Below are 21,954 nucleotides of genomic sequence, written 5' to 3'. Positions count from 1 at the left end.
CAGCACGAGCTGGCGGAGCGGGTTGGGGCCGGGTTGCTCCACTTACTGCTGCCCGGTGAGTGCAGGGCAGGCCCGACCCCGCACTCATGGGGCGGTGGGAAGTGGAGTGACCCGGTCCCAGCCCACTTGGCTCTGCTCCCCTGGGTCACAGCCTTGGGGTTTGGGGGGCAGAGGGGAACCGCCCCCCAGCACTCACTGGTGGCGCAGCTGGGAGCCCGTGATGCGGAGCGGGCTGGGGCCGGGTCACTCTACTGACCACCACCTGGTGAGTGCAGGCTGGACCCCTGTTGCAGTCCTCAGGGGAAGGGATGGAGTGGGGGCGGGGCTGGGGCAGAGCAGGGGTGGGAAGAGGCTGGGGGGGGCGGAGCAGGGGTCACATAGTCACACTGCACCTAATCTCATGGAATCCACTGGACATTTCATGAGTTTTACTTTTTATTAGTGTCATTTGTGGTTTATAGATCCAAAATCCTTCAGGGATTGTCACAAATGAGTGTAACATTCTCAACTGTGGAGTGTGCATTGGCTGAGCCTGGGGCAGGGGGTTGGGGTGCAGGAGTGAGGGGTGCAAGCTCTGGGAGAGAGTTTAGTGCAGGAGGGGGCTCCGGGCTGGGGCAGAGTGTTGGGGTGCAGGAGGGGGTGTGAGGTGAAGGCTCCAGCTGGGAGGCACTTACCACAGGAGGCTCCCAGTCAGTGGCGCAGCGGGGTTCAGGCAGGCTGCCTGCCTGCCCTGGCCCCACGTTGCTCCCGGAAGCAGCTGGCTGCTGGCACGTCTCTACGGCCCCTATGGGGAGAGAGGCAGCAGGCCTCTGTGTGCTGCCCACACCTGCAAGCGCCGCCTCCGCAGCTCCCATTGGCCGGTTCCTGGCCAATAGGAGCTGTGGGGATGGTGCTGGGGACAGGGGCAGCACACGGAGCCGCCTCACTCTCCCTCTCCCTCCCCCCAGGGGCTGCAGAGACGTGCCAGCAGCCAGCCGCTTCCAGGAGCAGCGTGGGGCCATAACAGGCAGGCAGCCTGCCTGAGACCCCCTGTGCCGCCGGACTTTAAGTGGCCCGGAGATTGCAATCGACTGGCAGAGGCTCCAGGATCAACAGGTTAGTGACCACTGATTTAGATAATGGCATAGAGAGCACACTTAAAAAGTTTGCGGATGGTACCAAGCTGGGAGGGGTTGCAAGTGCTCTTGAGGAGAGGATTAAAATTCAAAATGATCTGGACAAACTGGAGAAATAGTCTGAAGTAAATAGGATGAAATTCAATAAGGACAAATGCAAAGTACTGCACTTAGGAAGGAACAATCAGTTGCACACATACAAAATGGGAAATGACTGTCTAGGAAGGAGTACTGCGGAAAGGGATCTGGGGATCATAGTGGACCACAAGCTAAATGAGTCAACTGCTGTTGCCAAAAAACAACAACGATCATTCTGGGATGTATTAGCAGCGGTGTTGTAAGCAAGACATGAGAAGTAATTCTTCCACTCTACTCTGGCCTGGTCTACACTACGAGTTTAGGTCGACTTTAGCAGCGTTAAATCGAATTAAGCCTGGACACGTTCACACGACGAAGCCCTTTCTTTTGACTTAAGGGGCCCTTTAAACCGGTTTCTTTACTCCACCTCCGACGAGGGGATTAGCGATAAAATCGGCCTTAGCGGGTCGGAATTGGGGTAGTGTGGACGGAATTCGACGTTATTGGCCTCCGGGAGCTATCCCACAGTGCTTCATTGTGACCGCTCTGGACAGCACTCTCAACTCAGATGCACTGACCAGGTAGACAGGAAAAGCCCCGCGAACATTTGAATTTCATTTCCTGTTTGCCCAGCGTGGAGAGCACAGGTGACCACGCAGAGCTCATCAGCACAGGTAACCGTGATGGAGTCCCAGGATCGCAAAAGAGCTCCAGCATGGACCGAACGGGAGGTACGGGATCTGCTCGCCATATGGGGAGATGAATCAGTGCTAGCTGAACTCCGTAGCAGTAAAAGAAATGGCAAAATATTAGAAAAGGTCTCCAAGGCCATGAAGGACAGAGGCCATAACAGGGACGCACAGCAGTGCCGCGTGAAAATTAAGGAGCTACGGCAAGCGTACCACAAAGCCAGAGAAGCAAATGGAAGGTGCGGGGCAGAGCCGCAAACTTGCCGCTTCTACACGGAGCTGCATGCCATTCTAGGGGGTGCAGCCACCACTACCCCAACCGTGTGCTATGACTCCCTCACTGGAGAAACACACAGGGAAGAGGGTTTGGGGTACGAGGAAGATGAGGATGGAGGTAATGTAGATAGCTCACAGCAGCAAGGAAGCGGAGAAACCGGTTTCCCCAACAGCCAGGATATGTTTGTCACCCTGGACCTGGAACCAGTAACCCCTGAACTCACCCAAGACCCTGAGGGCACACAGGGGACCTCTGGTGAGTATACCTTTGTAAATATTACACATGGTTTAAAAGCAAGCGTGTTTAATGATTAATGATTAATTTGCCCTGGCAATCGCGGCCAGTACAGCTACTGGAAAAGTCTGTGAAGGTGTATGGGGATGGAGCGGAAATCCTCCAGGGACATCTCCAGAAAGCTCTCCTTCATGTACTCCCAAAGCCTTTGCAAAAGGTTTCTGGGGAGGGCTGCCTTATCCCGTCCGCCATGGTAGGACACTTTACCACGTCAGGCCAGAAGCACGTAGTCTGGAATCATTGCATAACAAAGCATGGCAGCGTATGGTCCCGGTGTTTGCTGGCATGCAGACAACATCCATTCCTTATCGCTCTTTGTTATCCTCAGGAGAGTGATATCATTCATGGTCACCTGGTTGAAATGGGGCGATTTTATTAAGGGGACATTCAGAGGTGCCCGTTCCTGCTCTGCTGAACAGAAATGTTCCCCACTGTTAGCCATGCGGTGGGGGGAGGGATGAAGTGATCATCCCAAAGAATTGGGTGTGGGGGGGGAGGGGAGTTAGTTGGGTTTGTGCTGCATGTTAACCCGGAAACCGCAGCCCCTCCTTTTACATTGCAAACACATTTTAAATGGCCAACCCAATTCATGCTTGATATGGGAAATGAGGGCGCTGCTGTTTGAAACCATTCCCACATGTTAAGAAGGTTAAAAAAGCCAAAAGACTGTGGCTTACCATGGCTGCCTGCAAGCCGAAATCTGTTGCCTGGCACTGCGTGAGTGATCTCTCACACCAAACTGGCAGGCCCTCACTATAAGAGGAAAAATGCGACTTTGTAACGAAAGCACATGTGCTGTGTAATGTGAACAGCAAAATTTAACGTGAAAGAGTGTACCCATTGTTCTCTAAAATGTGTCTTTTTTAACCACCTCTCCCTTCTCCTCCACCAGCTGCAAATGTTTCTCCTTCACAGAGGCTACTGAACATTAGAAAGAGAAAACGGAGGATGCGGGACGATATGTTTACGGAGCTGCAGATGTCCTCCCACGCTGATAGAGCACAGCAGAATGCGTGGAGGCAGTCAATGTCAGACTACAGAAAAGCACAATATGAACGAGAGGAGAGGTGGCGGGCTGAATCGCGGGATGAACAGAGCAAGTTGCGGGCTGAAGATGATAGGTGGCGTCAGCTTGCAGACAGAAGGCAAGAGTCGATGCTCCGGCTGCTGGAGCATCAAACTGATATGCTCCAGCGTATGGTTGAGCTGCAGGAAAGGCAGCAGGAGCAGAGACCGCCGCTACAGCCCCTGTGTAACCAACAGCCCTCCTCCCCAAGTTCCATAGCCTCCTCACCCAGACGCCCAAGAACACAGTGGGGGGGCCTCCGGCCACCCAGTCACTTCACCCCAGATGATTGCCCGAGCATCAGAAGGCTGGCCTTCAATAAGAGTTAAAGTTTTAAAATGCAGTGTGTCCTTTTCCTTTCCTCCTCCCCCACCCATCCCGGGCTACCTTGGCAATTATCCCCCTAGTTGTGTGATGAATTAATAAAGAATGCATGAATGTGAAGTAACAATGACTTTATTGCCTCTGCAAGCGGTGCTCGAAGTGGGGAGGGGAGGGTGGGGTGGTTGGTTTACAGGGAACTAGAGTGAACCGTGTGGGGGGGGCGGAGGGTTCATCAAGGAGAAACAAACAGAAGTTTCACACCGTAGCCTGGCCAGTCACAAAACTCATTTTCGAAGCTTCTCTGATGCGCACCGTGCCCTGCTGTGCTCCTCTAACCGCCCTGGTGTCTGGCTGCGCGTAATCAGCGGCCAGGCGATTTGCGTCAACCTCCCACCCCACCATAAATGTCTCCCCCTTACTCTCACAGATATTGTGGAGCGCACAGCAAGCAACAATAACAATGGGGTTATTCTTTTCGCTGAGGTCTGAGCGAGTCAGTAAGCTGCACCAGCGCGCTTTTAAACGTCCAAATGCACATTCCACCACCATTCGGCACTTGCTCAGCCTGTAGTTGAACAGGTCCTGACTCCTGTCCAGGCTGCCTGTGTACGGCTTCATGAGCCATGGCATTAAGGGGTAGGCTGGGTCCCCAAGGATCACGATAGACATTTCAACATCCCCAACGGTTACTTTCTGGTCCGGGAAGAAAGTCCCTTCCTCCAGCTTTCGAAACAGAGCAGAGTGCCTGAAGACACGAGCATCATGTACCTTTCCCGGCCATCCCACGTTGATGTTGGTGAAACGTCCCTTGTGATCCACCAGGGCTTGCAGCAGCATTGAAAAGTACCCCTTGCGGTTTATGTACTCGGTGGCTTGGTGCTCCGGTGCCAAGATAGGGATATGGGTTCCATCTATGGCCCCACCACAGTTTGGGAATCCCATTGCAGCAAAGCCATCCACTATGGCCTGCACGTTTCCCAGAGTCACTACCCTTGATATCACCAGGTCTTTCATTGCCCTGGCAACTTGGATCACAGCAGCCCCCACAGTAGATTTGCCCACTCCAAATTGATTCCCGACTGACCGGTAGCTGTCTGGCGTTGCAAGCTTCCACAGGGCTATTGCCACTTGCTTCTCAACTGTGAGGGCTGCTCTCATCCTGGTATTCTGGCGCTTCAGGGCAGGGGAAAGCAAGTCACAAAGTTCCATGAAAGTGCCCTTATGCATGCGAAAGTTTCGCAGCCACTGGGAATCGTCCCACACCTGCAGCACGATGCGGTCCCACCAGTCTGTGCTTGTTTCCCGTGCCCAGAATCTGCATTCCACGGCATGAACCTGCCCCAGAAACACCATGATTTCCACATTGCTGGGGCCTATGCCTTGTGAGAGGTCTATGTCCATGTCAATTTCCTCATCACTCTCGTTGCCGCGCTGCAATCGCCTCCTCGGCTGGTCCGGGTTTCGCTTTGGCATGTCCTGGCTCTGCATATACTCCAGGACAATGCACGTGGTGTTCATAGTGCTCATAAATTGTCGTGGTGATCTGAGCGGGCTCCATGATCCCAGTGCTAGCTATGGCGCCTGGTCTGAAAAAAGGCGCGAAACTAGTATCTGACGGACCAGGGGAGGGAGGGCCAAGTGACGACATGGCGTACAGGTACAGGGAATTAAAATCAAGAAAGGTGACTGTGCATCAGGGAGAAACACAAACAACTGTCACACAGAATGCCCCCCCCCCCCAAAGATTAAACTCAAAACCCTGGGTTTAGCAGGCCGTTGATTTCACGGAGGGAAGGAAAGCAAATGAATACAGAACAAATCTATTTTTTACATCTTAAGCTGGCAGCCGATGGTGCAGCATGACTGATAGCCACTGCAGTACGATGACAACGGATACCAGTCGTAATATACCATCTTCTGCCAAGAGGCAAGGGGCTGCTGCTATGTAGCAATGCAGCCCCACGTCTGCCAGCCCCACGTCTGCCAGCACCCAGATCGCCCTTAGCCTCTTCTGGGTGCTTAGCAGAAAATACTGGGCAATTGGCAGAAAATAGCATACTACGACTGATAACCATCATCATCAAGACAATTGCATGTCTGCCCAGGTGTCCATGATTGACAGCCACTGCAGTACAATGACGACGGATACCAATCATAATATACCATCTTCTACCAAAAGGCAAGGGGCTGGTGCAATGCAGCCCTATGGCTGCCAGCCCCACAGCTACCAGTCATGCTGCACCATCTACCGCCAAAAGGCAGTTAGCTGCTGCTGCTGTGTAGCAATGCAGTACCACGTCTGCTGGCACCCAGATGACATATGGTGACGGTGAGCTGATCTGAGTGGGCTCCATGCTTGCCATGGTATGTTGTCTGCACAGGTAACCCAGGTAAAAAGGCGCGAATCTATTGTCTGCCGGTGCTCTGACGGAGGGGGAGGGGCCTGATGACATGTACCCTGAACCCCCCGCAACACTGTTTTGCATCATTCAGGCATTGGGATCTCAACCCAGAATTCCAATGGGCGGCGGAGACTGCAGGAACTGTGGGATAGCTACCCATAGTGCAATGCTCCGGAAGTCGACGCTAGCCTCGGTACTGTGGACGCGGTCCGCCGATTAGAGCACTTAGAGCATTTTATGTGGGGACACACACAATCGGCTGTATACAACCGATTTCTATAAAACCGGCTTCTATAAATTCAACCTAATTTCGTAGTGTAGACATACTGTGCTGATTAGGCCTCAATTGCAGTGATGTATCCAGTTCTGGGTGTCACATTTCAGGCAAGATGTGGACAAATTGGAGAAAGTCCAGAGAAGAGCAACAAAAATGATTAAAGGTCTAGAAAACATGACCTATGAGGGAAGATTGATAAAACTGGGTTTGTTTAGTCTGGAGAAGAGAAGACTGAGAGGGGACATGATAACAGTTTTCGAGTACGTAAAAGATTGTTACAAGGAGGAGGGAGAAAAATTGTTTTTCTTAACCTCTGAGGATAGGACAAGAAGCAATGGGTTTAATTTGCAGCAAGGAAGGTTTAGGTTGGACATTAGGAAAAAAATTCCTAACTGTCAGGGTGGTTAAGCACTGGAATAAATTGCCTAGGGAGGCTGTGGAATCTCCATCATTGGAGATTTTTAAGAGCAGGTTGGACAAACACCTGTCAGGGATGGTCTAGATAATACTTAGTCCTGCCATGAGTGCAGGGGACTGACTAGATGCCCTCTCGAGGTCCCTGCCAGTCCTATGATTCTATGATAGTTGGGAGATGGGTGATATCCACATCCCACCTGTGGAACCTTGTGAAATGCTCAGCCCCTGCTGCCAGCTGGACTCAGGTGATCTGCCGTGACGTTGTGGGGAGACGCTGGCTCTGAGCAATGCCCCACATGGGCTGGGGCACCGGTTTGCCTCGCCCCACTGCTGCTGCCCATGTTCTGGCTGGTCTCAGTTCTCTTTGGCAGTGGGTCAACCTTCCTATATGCACACTAGGATGGCTCTGCTTTCCTCCAGCTGTGACATAGGGAGATAAGGTCCAAGGGGCAAAGCGCAGCTGCAGCCACGCTGCAACCAGCAATCTTAGCGCTCTCCTGAGTCCACTGCAAAGTGATCGCTTCTACTCCCCTTCCCTCTCTCTTCCAGACGCCCAGGGACCCCGGCTCGGCTCAGCGACCCTCGCATCTGGGCCAGCAACTGGTTTCTCTCCCCCAGACTCCAGCAGATAGCCATGAGGGGCATGTTCTGCTCCTTGTACAGCTGGATGCTTGTTCACCTTGCCTGGATGTGCCTCCTTTCCTCCATGCAGGTAAGGGTGCATGCACCTGCCAGGTCTCATCAGCACCGATGGTGATCCCAAAGCTGGGCATGAGCCTCTGCCCTCCCCACAGGGCCCACCCTGGGGAGGCATATGGGGGATTCCAGGCCCCTCCTCTTTCCAGCCCACCCTATGGAAATGTTTAATAGGGAGGGGAAATAATTTCCCAAGGATCCTGGTAGATTCTCCATCATTGGCAACTTTTAAATCAAGATTGGTATTGTTTTAAACCGATTTGCTGTAGTCAAAAAAGAATTATTGTGGGGTAGTTCTACAGCCCGTGTGATGCAGGAGATCAGATGAGATGGTCACAGCTGGCCTGGGAAGTTATAACTCTGCTATGACTCTGCCCTCAGTCATTGTTCTGTTCTGGAAGATGTTCCCTGCCCATCTCAGAAACAGCCCCTAGCCCGGCTCACAACTAGTTAATCCAGGGGAGATTCCGGCCCAGCCGTTGCGTGTAACACGAGTATCGCCCGGGGCAGGAGACAGGCCTCAGGTTGTGGCCTGAAGCACAGCAGACTGGGGCTGTCTGACCACAGAGCTGGAAGCGCGTTCCAAAGCTGAGGCCCCTCCACTGAGAATGCCCGGCCCCCAGTGTCTAGATCTAGGTGCTGTGGGCCAAATTCATCCGTAGTGTCACTCCATGGAAGCCTGTGGAGCAATGGTTACACCAGGGTGAACTTGGCCCAGTGGCTGCAGCTGCCCAGAGAATTGTCGGGAATGCTCCTGCCATTGCTCTAGAGACCCAGTGCCACTCTGCTGGTGACAGCGCAGTCACCATCCAGCCCCGGGGGCTGCACCAGCTGTCCCCAGGGCTAGCACCAGGGTTGGCCAGAGCTCAGAAAGAGTCTCAGCGCAGATGAGGCCTGTTTGCGAGAACACCGAGCTGATCTCCTCTGCCCTGGCAGTGCGTAGGGAGAGCGGTGGGTTGTCGGGGGCCAGGACCCAACTCGGATGCTCGACAGGGTTTTCCTGGAATTTCGTCAGATACCCCTTAATGTTCTCAGGGTGATAGGACCTGCTGCACCCTTCCCCCAGCTGCCAGTGCCCCCTAATCCTGACCCAAACATCCCACTATAGCAAGATTGGGTTCCCTACTGCTCTCCACCCCCTGCCCTGGGCCCCACCCACAGCTGTGCCTAGGACCCTCAATCCAGCCCTGCACCCCCTGCCATTCCAGCCCTCGCCTCCCCGCCCCAGCTGTGCCCATGGCCCTCAATCCAGCCCTGCACCCTCTACCGTTCCAGCCCTGGGCCTCCCCACAGTTGTGCCCATAGCCCTCAATCCAGCCCTGCACCCTCTGCCGTTCCAGTCCCAGGCCCCACCTACAGCTGTTTCCACGGCCCTCAATCCAGCCCTGCACCCTCTGCCGTTCCAGCCCTGGGCCCCACCCTAGGATTGCCAACCCTCCTGGTTTGGCCAGGAGTCTCCCAGAATCGGGCTCGATCTCCCGGAGGCTACTGAAGCCAAACTGGGAGATTTTAGGCCGCTAAAAGTCCGGCGGCACAGCAGGGCTAAGGCTGGCTCCCTGCCTGCCTTGGCTCCATGCTGTTCCCGGAAATGGCCAGCATGTCTGGCAATGGGTCCTAGGAAGAGGCACAGCTAGGGGGTCTCAGCACACTGCCCCCGCCCCGAGTGCCGACTCCCATTGGGAACAGGGAACCGTGGCCAATGGGAGCTGCGCGGGTGGTGTTTGCAGGCAGCGTCAGTGCGCAGAGCCGCCTAGCTGCCCGTGAGCCTAGAAGCCGCTGCCAGACATCCAGAACCCACCCGAGCTAAGTGCCACCCAGCTGAAGCCTGCACCCCGAACTCCTTCCCGCACCTCAACCCCCTGCCCCAGTCCCCTCCAGCACCCGAACTCCCTCCTGGAGCCTGCACGCCGAACCCCTCCTGCACCCCAACCCCCTGCCACAGCTGTTAGCCCCCTCCCGCACTCAAACATTCTCCTTGAACCCGAACCCTCACCCACACTCTGAACCCCTTGACCCTACCCTCCAGCCCAGAGCCCACACCCCATCCCGCACCCCAACCCTCTGTCCCAGCCTGGTGAAAGTGAGTGAGGGTGGGAGAAAGTGAGCGATGGAGGGAGGGGGGCTGGAGTGAGCGGGGGGTGGGGCCTTGGAGAAGGGGCAGGGCAGAGGCTGGGGCTTGGGGCAGGAGGACAGGTGGGAGCAAGGGTGTTTGGGTTTGTGTGATTAGACAGTTGGCAACCCTACCCCACCCACAGCTGTGCCAATGGCCTTCAATCCAGCCCTGCACCCACTGCCATTCCAGCCCTGGGCCCACCCACAGATCTAGCCTCGTGCTGCACGCTGATCTGGCTGAGCAAGTGGGAAGGGGCTGCATTTTCCCTGGCGGTCCCTGTGCTCCAGGCAGGGCTACCGGAGCCCTGGGCCGGCGTGAGACTCTAACCTGAGATCTGTCCTCCCAGCACTGCAGAGCGAAAGTTCTGGAGAAGACCTTCGAGGAGTGGATGAGATACCGGGACGAGTGCTTGAAGAAGCTGGCAAATGAGCCATTCCCCACAGGTAGGGCAGCCCGCAGGGGCAGTGCTGGGGGGGTTGGAGACCATGTTTAAGCACAGTGGATTTACTGCCTATGGCCACATTCCCGCAGGGGCAGCTCCCTCCCAGCAGGGGTTGTATGGCTTGCTTTCGGCTTAGACCGGCGATGGCCACAGTGAAATCTTGGACTGGGGGACTGCGCATGGGCAGGCTGAAGCTGAGGCACTCGAAGCGTGCCTGCGCTTTTGCAAGTGCAGGGAGAGAAACTCCCACAGGCCAGCCCTTTCCTGGGGATGAGGGCTAGGAGCTGGGATGTTTCAGGACACGACAGTCCCTGCAACTCTGCCCACCCCCCCAACAACTGCCAGAGGCTCCCCCCCCTCCATGGTTCATTAATACCACGACCTGCAGTGCTGATTGCCTCATGGCCATTTCACTCTCCAGCCAGTCCCTGGCCTGCTGTCTGAGCTAAGAGCCACCTGCTGTGGCTGACTCACCAGCCTGCTCAAAAGCCCACCCCGACCAGCTATTTATGGCCCCTAATCTGTGCGACCATGGGCAGCATCTGCCCGGCTTGCACTGTGTTAGCCACCATCGACCCATTGTGATGCCACCATGGCAACTGGCTGCATGTCCAAGGTGAGGAACTCAGAGCCTGTCTCATCAAAGGCCGAGAGGAGACGAGACAGACATATGGGCAGAGGTTTGCAGAGAGTTCCTGAGGCACTTGGGTGGCAGGTGGCATGGCCCCCGGAGTGTGGCACTTGGAGCTCTGGGTGCTGAGAAAAAGCAAAGCATGGTGCAGGGCTCCAGAAGACAACTCAGCTGGGCTGCCTGCTCCCTGGGAAATCCTGTCCAGGGTCCAGGCCGACAGCCGGCACTCAGACTGGCACATGAGACAGCTGCCAAGGTCCCAGGCCCAGGTCAGTGCGAGGGTGGGCAGGATTCTGGGAGTTTGGCTATCACTAGGCGTTGCTGGGCTCTAGCCTTTGCATTGCAGTAGTACCTTGGGGCCCCAGTCAGAGGTCAGGGTCCCATGGTGCTAGGCGCTGTGCAGACATGGAACAGAGCAATATACAGATCAAGTAGGGCAGGTTCCCAGGGAGTGTGCACACAATCACTGAAGCTCGCAGTTTTAAAGCTATGGCTCAGCATTTTGATTCAAGGAGCTCCCAGTAGTAGCCTGGGTCACTGTGACCATGAGAGTGGCCAACAGGCTGGCAGCACCCCACAAGGGCAGGTGACCCGAAGCTCAGGGAAGTCAGGGCCTAAGTGAGTCCCAGGACATTGGATCAGGCTCTCCCTGAGAGCAGCAGCTGCTGGCTGGGATGGCTGGAGAGCTGTTTGCAGAGTGGCTTCTGGGTGGCGGCAGGTGGAGAGTTCCAATCCGCTGTGCAGAGCGAGTCGGCAGGGGAGAGGAATGAGGAATGCTCTCAGCTAACAGGTGTGACCACCTGCAATTCCCTAGGCCAGGCTGTTTGCAAGGCCTGTGTAAGCAGATGATGGGAATGGTGCAGACCAGGCACTGAGCAGACAGCAGGCCTCTTCCCTCTTGAGCTTTGCCTTTGTCTTTTGAAGGGCTCTACTGCAACCGGACATTCGACATGTATGCTTGCTGGCCAGATGGGAGCCCGGGCAGCACCATCAACGTGTCCTGTCCTTTCTACCTGCCATGGTTCGAGAAAGGTAATGCCCCGGTGCCCTGCTCTGGAGTCTGGCATCTGACTCCACAGGGAGTCACAATCCTCTCCACTGTGGAGATGGGGAAACTGAGGCACACCACAGGGAACTGACTTGCTCAGGGTCACAAGTCAGTGGCAGGGCTGTGAGTAGGACCCGGGGATTCACTTTCCCTAAACCCTCAGGGCTTTGCACACCTCAGGGCATCACTCACCCCTGCACAGAGTGGGTGTGAAACACGACCAGGTCTCCCACAGTGAAGTGTCTCATGCTCGCTGTGCACGGGTGAGTGACTGCACAAGGGGTTAGAATCAGGTGCCTGGCACCTCCGAAGAGGCACTCAGCCCCAGGGCTGCAGGCTCACATGCACAGGTGCCTTTTTGCTGTGCTTGCATAGGGGGAAGGAGGCCCATCGCCTGCACCGCCCCCCCCCCATGAGGCAGGAGGAGCCCCTCTCTATAGCACTCCCCTCACCTGGGTCAGCTTGCCCCATGACTCTGTTGCCTTCATGGGCCACTCACCCAACCCAAACAGCTGCAAACGATGGCCCAACAGCCTGCACCAGGCCCTGTAGCCTCATCACCCAGGGTGAGTCTGTGAGGGATGGGATAACAGCTTGGAAACAGGAGAATCCACCTGCCTCTGCAGCCAGAATCCCCTGCAAACAGGCCCTGTGCTGAGCCCCCAGTGCAGGGTAACCATCTCCCCACCACACACCCCTGCCACTCTTGGGCATCTCTTCGTCTGCCAGTGAGAGCCCAGAGCGGCAGCCAATACACAGTGAGAGAGACTGTCATGAGGACGCTCCTGGCCTGACTCCAAGGGTCTCAAGGGCCAGCCTGGCCTTGTGGCCTGATCTTACAGAGCCATGTGCTGGGCTGTGCTCATCCACTCCACGCTGGGAGAAGCATCTGAATGTTGCGGTGGTGCTGTCAGTCCTCTGGGGCTCCTCCATCACTGGAGAGGGTTGGCAACAAACTAAGCCAGCCATAGGCCCCAATAGAGGGCGTCCCTGTGGTAGCATAAACCAAATGTACCCATAGTTCTTTGAGTATCGACAGACTTTTATTCAGGCATCACACACGTCCTGGCAATACAGTAACTCCTCACTTAAAGTCGTCCTGGTTAACATTATTTCGTTGTTACGTTGCTGATCAATTAGAGAACATGCTCGTTTAAAGTTGTGCAATGCTCCCTTATAACATTGTTTGGCAGCTGCCTGCTTTGTCCACTGTTTGCAGAAAGAGCAGCCCATTGGAGCTAGTTGGTGGGGACTTGGAACCAGGGTGGACCAGCAGCCCCCCTATCAGCTCCCTGTTCCCCTAAGTTTCCTGTGCAGCAGCCGCCCAGCAAGCTATCGATTGTCGGGCAGTTCAGCTGTCCCTCCCCCAACTGCCGTGTGCTGCTCCTACCCTCTGCCTTGGAGCTGCTCTCAGGAGCCTCCTGCTTGCTGTGAAGGAGGGGGGGGGGAGGAAGAAGTGTGCCCCCCACTTACCCCAGCTACATAGAGTGGGGGGGGGAATACGACAGGGCTCAGGCTGGAGGGCACTTGCTGGCATCTGCTTCTGTCTCAATTTGCTGATCTACTTAAAAGGGCAATGTACTTAGAGTGCAGTCAGCATACTTAAAGGGGCAATGCGTGTCTCTCTCACACACACAGTGTATGTCTCTGCCATGCTGTCTCCCCTCTCTCCATTCGTGCTGCCTTGTAGAATGTGAGGCTACATTAACAACAACGTGTTATCCCTTGAGGGTTCAGCCGGGTGCTAGTTCATCATTTAGCAGTAAGGCATTCCCTGGGAAATAACCCACCCTCTTCTACCCTCTGACTCCACCACCTCAACCAAGCTTCACAATCATCATTGCTGTGTACAGTATTACATTGTTTGTTTAAAACTTATACTGTGTATATGTGTGTATATATACACAAAATATAGTCTTTTGTCTGGCAAAAAACATTTCCCTGGAATCTAACCCCCCCATTTACATTAATTCCTATGGGGAAATTGGATTCGCTTAACATCGTTTCGCTTAAAGTAGCATTTTTTAGGAACATAACTACAACGTTAAGCGAGGAGTTACTGAAGGTTCACGGTCCCAGGCGTTTCCTCAGTCACTAACAATGCACAACACAACCTTAGAACAACCGCATGTTTCCTTGTTTCACTCCCAACCTATGCCCGCTAGTGTAGGGTTGCCAACTTTCTAATTGCTGAAAACCGAACAGCCTTGCCCTGCCCTGCCTCTTCCCTTGAGGCCCCGCCCCTGCTCACTCCTCTCCCCCCTCCCTCCGCCGCTTACTCTCCAACCCCCTTCGCTCAGTCCCTCCTCTCGCAGGACACACCTGCTGCCTGCAGAGTCAGGCTGGGAGGAGCTGACATGGAGCCTGCCCACCTGCCCAGTCGGGGCACAGCGGGGGTCGGTCCCCAGAGCAAGGGGCCAGGGCAGGGAGGGATTCGTCCCTGTAGCAATCGGGGCATGGGGGGCAGAAGGAGGGGAGCAGACAGGAGTCCTCCCGTCCGCCTGGGCGGTAGCACCTACCTCTTGGAGCCCAGTCCCGAAGCAAGCCACTGCTCTCTGTCAGGCATCAGCAGCTGAGAGGAGGGCAGCTCCTTCATGTGTAGGGCCCTACCAAATTCACAGCCATGAAAATTGTGTCATGAACTGTGAAATCTGGTTTCCACCTGTGAAATCTGGTCTTTTGTTTGCTTTTCCCTAGACAATACAGATTTTACGAGGGAGATCAGCGTTTCTCAAATTGAGGGTCCTGACCCAAAAGGGAGTTGCAGGGGGGTCACAAGGTTATTTTAGGGGGGTCACAATATTGCCACCTTTACTTCTGTGCTGCCTTCAGAGCTGGGCAACTGGAGAGTGGCGGCTGCTGGCTGGGAGCTCAGCTCTGAAGGCAGAACTGCTGCCAGCAGCAGCGCAGAAGTAAGGATGGCATGGTATGATCCTTTCATTTGGTGATACCTGGGGGTGTCTGGTGGAGTTCACCCATTCTTACATCATGTCCTTGCTTTGGAATGAGGACCTGTAATACCCACCCATTTTGCACACTACGTTCACTATGTCACTTATAATGAGGTGTGAGCTCCTGATCAGCTTTGGTCTGGGACCATCCTCTAGCACAAACTCTCCAACTCTTGTGAGTACTGGATCTTCACCAGTCCTGATTTTACCTGATAGTGTATACTATCACTGGAGGCATATGGAGACAATGCATTAGTAACACCCTCTCTTCACTTCTGTCTTTTTTGTCTCTCCAGTAAAGGCAAACAGGTTAAAGCATCTGCATTTCCAGCTTCTTACCAGCTTTGTACAAAACAGAATATTCAGAGGCTCTTAATGTCAGCGCCCGCCTCTGGATTCTGGGAGATTCCATTTGTGGCACAGCCTTTGTCTCATTAAACCCGGAGAGGAGGGGGTTGTGATCGGTGCAGATTATAAACCTATGCCCTCATATATATATTTATGAGACTTCTGCACCCCAAAGATAACAGCTAATCCTTCTCAATATAGCTGTGAATAATTATGTTCAGCAGAAGACAGAGTCCGGGATACAAATCCAATTGATTGCTCTGATTCATCCACCATCTGGTGAACTAAAACGGCTCCAATTCCATAAAGAGATGCATCACAAGTCAAGAACGGTTTTTTAGCAGCTTGATAATGGACCGGGACTTCTGAGGACTGCAGCTCTGATATATGCCAAGTACAGAGGCATACTGAATTCCTTTGACTTTATCTCTCACTGGGTGTAGTCCCGGGGCATCCACGTTATATCCCAAGCATATCACTTCATGTACCAGGAAGGAAGACTGATCCCTTTTTAGGCACGCACATGCTTTCATTAGCCCGTTTAGCACTTTTGCTAAATGTTGTAACTATTTTATGTCAGTGGTATCTGTCATTAGTATGCCATCCAAATATACTGCCTGCCGTGGGGTACACTCACTGCTGTGGTGCCTCCTTGTGGCTACATATGGGGGGTTAGTTCTCATCTGGTCTGGTGCCCCCCTTCCATTGCTCATTTGCTAGCTCTGCAATCTCTCTCTCTGGACTTGGGGTGTTCCCTCTTCATGACTCGACCCCGCCAGGTCACTATAGTCCTCCCTTTCCAGGGTATCAAAGTCCCACTGGACCAACTGTCTCAGGCAGAGTCTTCTGATCCACTGCCAAGTCTGTGCCACTTTCCTAGTGGCTGGCAGGGGAACCCAGGCCTGCCCACTACTCCAGGTTCCAGCCCAGGGACCCTATGCCCAGCAACTGCAGTCTGCTCAACCTCCAACCTGTTGCCATGCCTTGGACTCTTTCCTAACTCTTTTCTCTATTTTCTGCCCCATCTCCACTCCCCATGATTACTTCACCCCTCTCGGCTTCTTGCCTGAGTCTGCAGTCCAAGGCAGGATCCCAGGGCTTACTCCCCCCTAGAACTCCTCCTTGTACCTAGCCAACTCCCCTCCTCTCTAGGGAGTGACTAACATAGCTCCTGCTAAAACTGCAAACGGGCTTTGGAACTGAGTACTGTTCTAATTGTGAGACCCTCTTTACAGGCAATTTACAGTCCCCAAATATGCGTACGGTGCCGTCTGGCTTTAACACTGGTACTATTGGTGCAGCCCATTCAGAAAACTTTCTGGATCCACAATGCTAAAGGCCAATGGAAAGGACACCAGCACTCACTGGTTCAAATTCTGGGATGCTTGTGATGTCCCAAACAAAGACCTGATTGAATGCCTTCCCCATTGGCAGCAGACTGTGCTCAACCTCATGCGGACAACACGCGGAAGGTGTGTCTATCTCCTTCACTTTTGGAAAAATCAAAGAATCACCGAATTGTAACTGTGGTTAGGTACAAACCATGCAACACATTATGGACAACTGTCCCATTCCCAGTTATTGTGGTGGCACAAGGGGGATCCACCGGGCTCAAAGCATTAGAATGGCTTTCGATTCGCCAGATTCAGTTATAATCCCAGACTGTTGCTTTTCAAATGCCATACGAAAGAAGAACAGGCTCAATAATACCAGTGGCCTCTAGTTTTTTTAATTAAATTTCTACTTTTTGTTTCATAACAGAGGGTACAGATCTGGGTTTGAAATAACAAGGTGTGACATTTATGTAGATTTTTAGCAGTCATGCCTTTTAAGGTGCCCCGTTCATCTTTAAATACTCCTTATATGTATTTAAAACAGTTTCCAGAACTAGATCATTTTCTGATTTCAAGTGATGCACTTTTCCCTTCCAGTCCAGTGAAAGGTCATCCAACCATCCTTGACCGAGCAACTTTGGGTCAGTGCCTTCAGTCACAAGCAATGGTGGATGCCTTATTTGGCTCTGGTGGGAAACCTTTGCATTGGTGGCTCCCAGTATCTTTATTGCTTCTCCAGTGTTTCATTTTATCCTACGTTTCTGCACTGGAGATGGTTTGCTATCTTTCCACAAGGTCTCACATGCTTCTTGGCTCATAATAGTCATGCTACATCCTGTATTTGAGTTCAAACCGTGCATTTCCCCCCCACTTACAGTCAGTCTAATATGAATGGGATCTACTTTAGGAATATTTGTTTCAGTTATACTATAGATAGGATAAGTCACTTCCTCCTCTTCTTTTTCATTGCTTTCCTTCTTCAGTACATGAAAGGTACTGTGGCTATGAGGCTGCTTTTCATCATGGTTTTATGCCTCTGCTCGCTTGGTTTTATTTTCACACAGTCTTCTAACATGCCCAGTCAATCTGTAAATGTGACATTTTTTATGTTTAAATCTGCAGACATTTGGGGTGTGTTTGCCTCCACAATAACACTCCCTGCTACTGATTGGATCACTTTCCCAGGTTGCCTGGCAATTTTGTGCACAGTACCACCTTGTGTTTCCTGAATGCTCTTCTGAAGGCTTCTGTGACTTGTGTTTGTAAATCCTGTACGTTTTTCTTTGCAGATTCCATAGCCTGGGCTGATTTCAGAGCTGTTTCAAATGTTAACTGTGTCCAGACAGTAATCTCCTTTGCATTCTGTCATCATTAATGCCACAAACTAATCTGTCTCGGCATTTGTGTCAGAGTTACACCATAATTGCAATCTTGAGGGAGCCTCCTCAGTCCTGCCACAAATTCTCCTACTGTCTCCCCCGATTTCCTTGACTGAGAGTTAAACTTAAATCGTTCTCCTGTTTCACTGGCTGTTGGGTTGAAATGGTTTTTTAACAGATTTACTAGCTCATCAAAAGTTTCATCTACAGGCTTTTCAGGGGTTAACAGACCCCTACACTGCTGAATGTGATAGCTTTCTGCTTACCTTCATCTGTCATAGCATTAACAGTGACAAAATAAGATAATATTTTGCAGTATTCTGCCCAAGTTTGCGGATTAAATGGTAAAATGGTCCCAAAGGTTGCAGCCATTTCCCTGGTGTTTGTGAGGATACTAACGTACATACTAACGCACGCTTTCCTTTTGTCTTCATTGAGGGGTCGGCTCCACCTCATCACCATAGATTGTAGCTTAAACCAGTGGTTCTCAAAGCTGGTCCGCCGCTTGTTCAGGGAAAGCCCCTGGCGGGCCGGGTCGGTTTGTTTACCTGCCGCGTCCGCAGGTTCGGCCGATCGCAGCTCCCACTGGCTGCGGATCGCCACTCTAGATCAGTGGGGGCTGCAGGAAGGGTGGCTGGCACATCCCCACTGGCTTAAACCAAATGTACTCCAACTTCTTTGAGTATTAACGGTCTCTTTAGTCAGCCAACACATATCTATCCTGGCAATAGCTCCACAGTTGCCAACAACACACAACACAACTCTAGAACAGCCATACATTTCCTTCGTTAACTATCTGCCTATTCCCCCGACTTCTTTGCCAGGCCTGAAGCAGAGCTCTCTCAAAGCTTGTCTCTCTCACCAACAGAAGTTGGTCCAGTAAAAGATACCATCTCACCCACCTTGTCTCTCTAATATCTGAGCTCAACATGGCTACAACACTGCAGACATACTCCTCTTAGAGGCTGGTTTATTATACATATTATAACGGTCCCCAGGATTGCCAGTTGTGGGGAGCCTGGGGGATCAGGCTTTTGTCTGAGGGGAAGGCAGTCAGCCTGAAAGATGACCCTGGTGCGCTCTGTGTCTGCAGTGAAACACGGGCTAGTGAGCCGCAAGTGTGGGCCGGATGGGCAGTGGGCGATGGTGAATGGCACGCAGCCATGGAGAGACTACTCCCAGTGCGAGGAGGAGATGGAGTCCACTATGGAGGAGGTGAGGCTGCTGCTCCTGATGGGGGGTGCCCCCAGCTCTGTCCATGCCAGCCCCCTGACATCCCAGTGGCGTGGGGTGGGTTGGGCTGGGAGGAGTGTTGGTGTTGGAGAATGGGGGACACAGGAGCCTGAAACAAGAGGGATAGGTGGTGGCGGGATGTAATAACGCACAGGAGGAGGGGAGTGGGGATGGATGTGTTATAACGCCTGGTGGGAAGGAGAGACTATTCAGAAATAAAGTTCAATGTAAACACAAGTGCACAGCTCCCTCCCCACCTCTGCTCAGTCACATGCTGCCTACCCCTTCTTGGGGTGCTGAACCCGCACTCCCTGCTCTCCTCTCCCCAATGAATCCCATTGTCTGGCTGGGGCTGGGGTGGTCACAGCTTCCCACTGAGCCCCTCAGCCCCACTCCCGGGTCATTGTGGAGGCCATTCAGAGGCCCTCGCCAGCTGGGGAGCTCAGAACTCAGCTCCTTGGGGTGGGGAGGGTGTGAGGTCGGGCTGAGCTGGGGCCAGGGACCCAAGCCCACCATCCCACGGGACTCAGCAGGGCTAGTGTGTCCCCCAGTGGGCGCTCGGAGTGCGGGGAGGCCGGTGGGGGTGGGGGTGGCAGAACTGACTGTCTGCCTCACCGGGTCCCCTTTGCCCATGCCAGGAAGGGGCCCGCCAGCTGATGGTGAGTTTCAAGGTGCTCTACACGGTGGGATACTCGCTGTCGCTCCTGGCGCTGGTCTCCGCCCTGCTCATCCTCACCATCTTCAGGTAGGGCCTGAGCCTGGGGCACAAGTGCTGTGTGTGCTGCACGGGCAGGGCATGCGGCAGGGCTCTCCAGTGGGATGATCCTGTGCTGGGCACTGTGCAGTGCTGCTGCAACTGACTCTAGCATTGCAGGCATTACAGTGCCTCCTGCTGTGGCAAGCAGGCAGTGCATGAGCTGTGAGTTTGGCACAGTTAGCCCTCCTGCTGCTTTCCCTAATCCTGCTTGGAGAGGGTCGGATGGCAGTAGCCGAGCGCTCCTCCCGGCCAGTTCTTCTCCCCCCTGGCCTGCAGTACGTGATGCAGGGAGAAGGTACATTCTTTTTTCTCAGCTCTCCAGCGCTGAAAGCCGTCTCTCTCTCTGGGCCTAGGAAACTCCGCTGCACCCGCAACTACATACACGCAAACCTCTTTGCCTCCTTTGGGCTGCGGGCCATCTCAGTGATTGTCAAAGATGCGCTGCTGGAGAAGCGGTGGGGCATGGAAATCCTGCATGTGTCTGACTGGGAAGCGCTGCTGAGCAACGAGGCAAGCCCACCAAGAAACCAAATTCTCCTTGGGTGGGGGTGGAATCTAACTGCCAATGCCTGCGCCCCCCTCCCTGGCTAGCCATGGTGGCTACCTGCTGTGCCTAGGTCCATAGCCTGACAGCTGGGCAGGGAGGCTTGACTTGGGGCTGGGGATGCGATCTCTGGGTGCTGGTGGATCTGAGTGCCAGTCAGCGCTCAGATCCACCAGCACCCAGGGATTGCACCCCCAGCCCCAACCACTAGGTGGACCTGGGAGCACTCAGAAGGACTCTCTGGACAGGTGCATCTATTGTCTCAGCCGGAGGGGGGTTCTGCCAGTCTCCCACAGGTGAATTTTTAAAAGCTGTTGAGGATCCTAAATCAGGACCACAATATGTATGTGAGCTTAAAAACCTCCACCCAACAAAGCAGGGAAAATTCTTCACTGGCCTACCACAACCTGAGTTGATGGATCCCTTCCCCCTTCCTCAGGGTGGGGCAGCTCAGTGGCTGGAGCACTGGCCTGGCACTCAGGAGACTCAGGTTCTCTTCCTGGCTTTGCTAATGGGTGATCTCGGGCACATCGTGTCCCCTTTCTGTGCCTCAGTTTCCCCATCTGTAAAATGGGGGTCATGATAGAAAAGTGCCATAGAACTGGTTGTTGTTATTTCATTAACAAACGACCTGCCCCCTGCAAATGCTTCCCACACCCTATCTCTGAGCCAAGTGATGATGTTTCCCCTGCTGGCCAAGATCCGCTGTGCCTTCTCTCCCATCTCTCCCCAATAGCCTGCCTGGCCGTGTCTCTGACGGGATGAGAGTTGGGCACTTTGCTCTGGGAGATGAAGCCCTGGATGTGAACAGGATCACCAGAGCAGCAGGGGAGAGCGCCCTCCAGTGGGGTGATGTAGCCTGGATCTCCCTGCGACTCCTGGTCACATCCATGTTAGCCTACCCAGTGGCGGGCCATGCCTTGTGTCATGGGGGGCACAGGGTGTGCTGGTTAATGGAGACTCCCTGGTGGGAATAGACAGTGCTCTAGGCATATCCCAACTGGCTGCACTTCTAGTCCCAGGTCCCCAGCTCAGAGCATCCTAGTCTCCTCTTCCTGCACAGTCACTTTCTCTCTCTCTCTCTCTGGGGCTCCTCTCCACAGGCTGCAGTTGGCTGCCGGGTGGCTCAAGTCGTGATGCAATACTGCATTCTAGCCAATCACTACTGGTTTCTGGTGGAAGCCGTCTACCTGTACAAGCTTCTGATTGGAGCGGTGTTTTCTGAGAAGAACTACTACACGCTCTACCTGTACCTAGGCTGGGGTGAGAAGGAGAATGGGAGTGAGTGTGAACGGTGGCCTGGGCGTGTGTGTATGTGCACATGAGGAGGCAGCATGGTGAGGGTGTGGGCATGAGGTGTGGGTAGGCAGTGTGGGGATGCATATGGCATGGGTGAGTTGGGTGTGTGCCTGTGGTGTGGTCAGGTAGCATGTGCGGGCAGGCATGGGGGCCTGGGCGGGCAGGGGTCTGGGGGTACGTGTGTATGGTGTTTGCCGAAGTGAGTACTAGAATTACAGAGGACGTATCGGGGAGCACAGG

At 53.7% G+C, this 21,954-nt stretch overlaps 1 protein-coding gene across 1 annotated transcript in view; it reads left to right on the top strand.

The window, feature by feature from the left end:
• The window catches only part of LOC101950270 (glucagon receptor-like), a 41,022-nt gene that overhangs the window by 8,930 nt on the left and 10,138 nt on the right, over positions 1 to 21,954 (top strand). The window contains exons 2-8 of the mRNA XM_005311885.5: positions 7,489 to 7,651; positions 10,095 to 10,191; positions 11,746 to 11,853; positions 18,975 to 19,096; positions 19,753 to 19,859; positions 20,225 to 20,381; positions 21,519 to 21,678. Of these exons, the coding sequence (XP_005311942.1) occupies positions 7,574 to 7,651; positions 10,095 to 10,191; positions 11,746 to 11,853; positions 18,975 to 19,096; positions 19,753 to 19,859; positions 20,225 to 20,381; positions 21,519 to 21,678 (829 nt within the window). The 5' untranslated portion in view covers positions 7,489 to 7,573. The remainder of the gene's footprint in view (positions 1 to 7,488; positions 7,652 to 10,094; positions 10,192 to 11,745; positions 11,854 to 18,974; positions 19,097 to 19,752; positions 19,860 to 20,224; positions 20,382 to 21,518; positions 21,679 to 21,954) is intronic.

The sequence above is a fragment of the Chrysemys picta genome, chromosome 10, assembly GCF_011386835.1.
Source record: "Chrysemys picta bellii isolate R12L10 chromosome 10, ASM1138683v2, whole genome shotgun sequence".
Taxonomy (NCBI): Eukaryota; Metazoa; Chordata; order Testudines; family Emydidae; genus Chrysemys; species Chrysemys picta.
The sequence above is the reverse complement of the archived record's forward strand: the minus strand, read 5'-3'. Positions and strand labels throughout refer to the sequence as shown.